Source organism: Ctenopharyngodon idella, chromosome 23, assembly GCF_019924925.1.
Source record: "Ctenopharyngodon idella isolate HZGC_01 chromosome 23, HZGC01, whole genome shotgun sequence".
Taxonomy (NCBI): domain Eukaryota; kingdom Metazoa; phylum Chordata; class Actinopteri; order Cypriniformes; family Xenocyprididae; genus Ctenopharyngodon; species Ctenopharyngodon idella.
The window spans coordinates 24,166,902-24,173,041 of record NC_067242.1 but is presented as its reverse complement, the minus strand read 5'-3'; the positions used below and the strand labels follow the sequence as shown (position 1 = coordinate 24,173,041).

Below are 6,140 nucleotides of genomic sequence, written 5' to 3'. Positions count from 1 at the left end.
GGTGTGCTGAGTTTGGTGAAAATATCTCATTCCTTTCATGAGTTATAGCCATTTTAGTACAAGTGGCTCCACCAACTTTTTGGCGGCCCTTAGGGACGGTGAATCGGAATTCAACTTTTTTTTTTTTTTTTGCTAACTATTGACAATCAGACTCCAGAGTATCTTGCTGCACTGATTTGGTTCCGATCGGGTCAAAAACCTATGACTAGTTACCAAGTAGGTTTTTCAAAAAATCCAAAATACCTGAAAATTCCATGCATCTTGTCTGTCTTGAGCCAAGGATTCCAATGATTTAAGACACTTGAGCCAACACCTAACGGTTTAGGAGTTATGAGCCATTTCATACTTTTGACCGCTGTAGGCCCGTCAGGCCGATCGGGCGAGCCTTGGTGACGTTGTAGACAGTGTGAGTACTACCAGCACTCAAAAGTTTCAAGTCTCTAAGACTTACGTTTGGTCTGCCCGATCACTTTTAGGGGAGAATGCTGATCCTTGGAAAATTTAACAATTACATTAGGGTTTCAGTGCTACGTGCTTGAACCCCTAATAAGTAAATATAATATTAGATGGAAACCTTCTGTAAAATCAACAAGGCCATAGAGGAATAATTCAGCCCAAAAGGAATGTTATGAAATTATACACTTACTGTTATGTCATTCCAAGCCAATTCAATTTTCTTTTTCCCATTGAATACAAGGAGAATTTTAAGTTTTTTTTTCAGTAAAAACCTTCCCCTGCCCAGCAACTTAAGTTAGCACTTAAGTATACTCTTTTAAAGTCTATTACTTCTGTGATAAGAGCTCTTTTCTTTTAAAGTAAGTTGAAGTGTACTACTTTTTCACAAGGGTTGCAACGACATGCAAGTGAGTAGATGATGACAGAATTTTTTATTTTTGTATAAAATATTTATTTAATGTCATCATCAACAGCATCAACAGTATCAACAAAATGGAAAAAAGGAAATAATTGGACTACACACTGACATGTCATCAGTAAAAACACATTGAGTACATTAACAGTCACACACAGGTTGAAGGTTCAGAAGCTGCTGTGCTTGGCCAGGTCTTTCTTCATTTCATCGTACTGAGCGCTGAGTCGCCCTACAGCTTTAGCGTGCTCCTCATCCACCTCCCCCTTCAGACGAGACTGCTCCTTCAGGAACTCCTCCCAGTCCTGCTTCCGCCTCTCCACACACAACTGCAGATGTGTGCTCTAATCACACACACATCAACACACAAAGTGCCAGTTACTTATCATCAACTGTCACAAGAATTTGTCTGCAATTTTACCATTACAAATATAGTCACTATGTTTACAATAGACTACTAGCTACTGCATACTACATAGTGTACAATGCCTTCCATTTTTAAAAATAGTTAGTGAAACAGTATGCTTCAGACAAAGATAAATATTTCAATATGTAGTCTGCAAATGGCATCTGTCAGGTTTATGTTCTTCTTACGTTCTTTTATGGACTTTTAGCTGTGTTTCTGTTCCTGTGCCCTTTGTTCCCACGTCTCATTTGATCTCATAGTTACTAGGGATGCACGATATATCGGCCACCATATCGATATTGGTGGATATATGTTCATTTTTAATGCTATTATGGTTATCGGCCAGATAAGAAAATTAGGCCAACACATTAAAGCCGATAAATAATGGATTATTTCCTCCAGCTTAGACACTCCAGATGCGCACTGTTCGCCAATATGAAAAAAAAAAAAAAATGTTAAATTAATTTAAGACATTTTGTTTTTAATTTGCGATCTACAAAATTGTGTTTCTCTCCTCATCTTATTTAATGTAATTCTCTAAAATGTGCAATCTACACTAAAAAAAAACAACAAAAAAAAAACCCCAGATACTTTGTATCAACTTAAAAATACATATATTCTAGTTTGTTACAGTCAAATTTATTCATTTTACTCGAATTATATTAGTATATTATTAATAATAATCAAAAATATTTTCCCAAAGACAAAAACATTCATACAAAGTAAAAAGATTGTATATTATAAAAACCACATAGATTAAGAGAGTAAAATGTTGAATTTTTTTAAAATCTTTTTTCTTTTTTGAGATGAGAAGCAGGAGACTTGATAGTGTATAATGTTCAGTTATGTTGGGTTTTAGAACAGTTTCAATTACACTGGGTTACCATTGTGGCGAAGAGTGGCGCTTTTTCTTAGGCTGAGGACAGATACATAAAGAGGATGTTTATGCTGCTTTACTTGAGGAATAATTGATATTAATGCTAATTAGTAGATCTACCTTTCTGCAAAGTTCAGGTTGTGCACTATATAATGATGCAGTTCTATTTTCCTCATGTACCTGTTCAGCCTCTAGCTCCCTCTGCTGGATCCTCTGCGCCATATGATTAGCTGCTTCAACTGCAAATAGAAAACCAAATGTCAACACAATGTCAATTATTACCATCAATACACTAATTATTTCAACAAAAACACATTCATAATGAATTTCCTGACCATGTCAATAAATAATACAGATCTAAAAAATGGTAAAAACCTGTTTAACAGCAGACAGAGTTAGAGACAAATACAGGGGTTGGAAAATGAAACTGAAACACCGGCCAACAGTGTTCGGGAAAGTTAACTTTTAAAAGTAATGCATTACAATATTGCATTACTTTTTCTCACCTTGAAAGCCATAGTATCCAGGGTAATGTCGGCATATTACCACGAAAGACGAACCACATCCAACAGGAGTAACTGTCGACGCAAGATGAAGCTGTCTGAAAGGAATGTCCAGGTACTAACCTGGATTGTATACAAATAAAGCAAAACCACAGCTGCCAAACTTACTGCAAATTATATGCACACCTCAAATCTCCTGTTTCCACCAAAACTGTTTGTTAGCAGCTCTACAGAGTCAATGTTCATGGTCGGGCAGCTATAGCCAAATGTTGGTTTCATTGGTGCCAACAGTGCAAATCATCTTGGGCTGTGGACAATAAGAAACAAATGCATGTTTCTTATTGTCCACAGCCCAAGATGATTTGCACTGTTGGCACCAATGAAACCAGCATTTGGCTATAGCTGCCTGTTGCGGTCCAGAGTGAAGTATGGGGGTGGATCAGTGATGGTTTGGGCTCAATGTCATGGCATTCCCTACTGTGCTTGATGAGCGGGTCACTGCCAAGGACTATCAAACTATTCTGGAGGACCATTTGCACCTAATGGTTCAAACATTGATTGTACCCTGAAGGTGTGGCCATGTATCAGGATAAAGCACCAATACATACAGCAAGACTGGAGACAGGATGGTTTGATGAACATGAAGGTGAAGATGAACATCTCCCATGGCCTCCACAGTCACCAGATCTAAATATTTTTGAGTCACTTTGGGGTATTTTGGAGGAGCAATTCAGAAAAACGTTTTCCTCTACCAGCATCACATAGTGACCTGGCCACTGTTCTGGAAGAGGAATGGTTCAAAAATCCCTCTGACCGCTGTGCAGGACATGTATCTGTCATTCCCAAGATAAATTGATGCTGTATTGGCTGCAAAAGTAGGCCCTGCACCATATTAATTAATTACTGTGGTCTAAAACCAGGTGTTTCAGTTTCATTGTACAACCCCTGTAGATTATTACACAAACACACTATTTCAGTGTCCCTTTTCTCTTCCTGTTCTGTCTGACACTTCATCTCACTCTTTATTATAAATAATGAAACTTACGTCGTGTGAGAGCGTCACACAGTTTCTCATGCATGCTCTCAGTGCACTGTGGCAGATCATGCTCATTTGTGTCAGACGTCATCTTATTCAGCTTTTCAAGCAGACGGCATTCTCTGAAAGCACGCTTCTCCTGAGGGAACACAAACATTTGTAGTGTAAATTTGGTTGTCAGTATGTCACAGGTCATTTGGAAGCAGCCATATGTTTTATTAATTCATTTTAAAAGCAAGTATCAGAATAAAAGGTAATACAATGTAATTTAATAAAACCAGGCCTGCCTCAAACTCCCTGATGAAGTATCTGATTTCACCCTGCAGGACCGGCCTGTGATCAATGAGTCTGGACTGAATATCACCAACATCTGTAAAGAAACAAATGCTGTGACATTAAATAAATATCACAATTAAAAAAATAAATAAATAAATTAAACAAATTAATCAAGACGTCTAATGTGTTTTAATCTACCTTCATTTAAAGATTTATTTTATGTCATATCTAAACGTTTTTACTATGACGAATGTGTCTTTAATGCTTTAAAGATGACAATAATTCTATTGAATAACATTCATAAGCATGACTGGATTTCATAATGATTAAACATGTACGTGATCATTATAATTATACTTATTAACCATTAATATTCATTATGGATTAATATATGAATTATATTATAGCTAAACTACAAATTAATAATTATAATTAAGTATAAATATTATTAATATAATAAATAATAAACATGATTTTTGTGAGTTTTGATGTGAAGTTCATTTGTTCAGCGACTTCATTTAAGTGTCAAGTACAGTCGATATACGGTATGTCTATGTAGGAAGCTCACTACGCTTTGAGTCAGAGCCATGGACAAAAACTGAAATATTCTAGTCTAAATATCAATACACATTCGATTCTCGAATCTTTTTATCTGTATTTACTGCAAAGAACGATGTTTAAAATGCGTTATAATGCACATAATCAACATAACTCACCCTTAACTATCTTCTCCATCATCACGAGATGCTGGTTACTCTGACAGCCTTACACGATGATATTTAATATTCTGTCAAATGTATCCTGTTCACAAAGTCTGATGTTTGAGGAATGTCAATGAGTAGAGTGAAATGTTTCTTTGCAAAATGATACAAACAAAAGTGGGTTTCACATACTTCCAAGAGTCACGTGCAAACAATAACAGAAAATAACTGCAAAATAAAAGTCCTAAAGCGAACTTCAAAATAAAAGTTGCTATATAAAACAAAAGTCCCTACAGGACAAAGTTACAGAAAAACTTCACGGGCAACAGCCCGTTTGAAGTCACATGAAATTTAGACTTCTGCAAAACCGAGGACAAAACACTGAACCTTATTTACTTTATTGTATGGAAAACAACAACAGGAACCACGTGAGGGTGAGTAAATTATTTACCTCCCTTGTATATTGTATATTTCTTTAATATACAATATTAGTAAAAAACATTTCTAATATGAATCATTAATTAATTAATGCCAGTATTACTAGTAGTAGCTGTATATTTGAATTTGACTATATGCCCATATTTCTACCACTGAGGTTCCCAATATAACCAAGATCCTGCCTCTCTGCTGCCCCCTGGAGATGGAAGGGCGTCTGCAGTGATGGCTGGGTATTATTAATGACTTTACAAATTTTATTAAGCTAGCTTTATTATTATGCTAACTATTCTCCAAAAAAAAAAAAAAAAAAAAAAATCTGTACAAAATTTGACATCAGGTTATTTGTAACTGTATCATTTCATTCGCTTAGCCTTTTGTGTTATAGAACAATACCTTTTGGTTTGAAGAGAAAATTTGACCTGACAGATTTTAAACACCTGAGACTGAATGTCCTTTGAAGATTTGTTGATGTAGGCCTGTAACAGTTGCCAACAGACATTATGGTTTGGCAGAAGGCACAAAAGTTGAGAAGTTCACTGAATTCAATACATACTCGGAAAGTATGGAGATTCTGACGCAGTCATAAACTTTATAACAGCATTTTATTTATTCATTAAGTGTCAGAATAAAAGGTTATATAATAAAACCAGGCCTTCCTCCAATTCCCTGATGAAGTATCTGATTTCTCCCTGCAGTACTGGCCTGTGATCAATCAGTCTGGACTACTTTCTGTTTTACAAAAGAGGGTGTGGGATAATTCATCAGAACATATTACTTTTTCCAGGTTAGCGCCTTACACTATGTCTCTCTGTGCTACTGCTTTGGATACAAGTGATTTTGCAGTGGCAGCCCAGCCATAAATTCCAGCCTGGTCAAGCCCAGTATCATTTTTATGGATCACTAGGGTACTGGTGTTATTCAGTTGTTTTAGAGACTGTAGTTTGTGAAATTTAGCAGCTGTGTGTCCATGAAAGTGAGCGCTGAATATACTTACTGTTATTCATTCAATCTGCACATCAAATGTTCAACATGACC

General features: G+C 36.1%; 1 protein-coding gene across 1 annotated transcript; it reads right to left on the bottom strand.

Moving 5' to 3' along the window:
- Nucleotides 1-868: 868 nt before the first annotated feature.
- bloc1s5 (biogenesis of lysosomal organelles complex-1, subunit 5, muted) lies at nt 869-4,915 on the bottom strand. Its single transcript, XM_051883018.1, has 5 exons — nt 4,683-4,915; nt 3,978-4,060; nt 3,700-3,829; nt 2,332-2,390; nt 869-1,212 (listed from the first exon to the last, which is right to left on the bottom strand). Exons 1-5 carry the CDS (start codon nt 4,702-4,704, stop codon nt 1,039-1,041), a joined length of 468 nt encoding a protein of 155 aa, XP_051738978.1. The 5' UTR covers nt 4,705-4,915; the 3' UTR covers nt 869-1,038.
- Between the last annotated feature and the right edge of the window lie 1,225 nt (nt 4,916-6,140).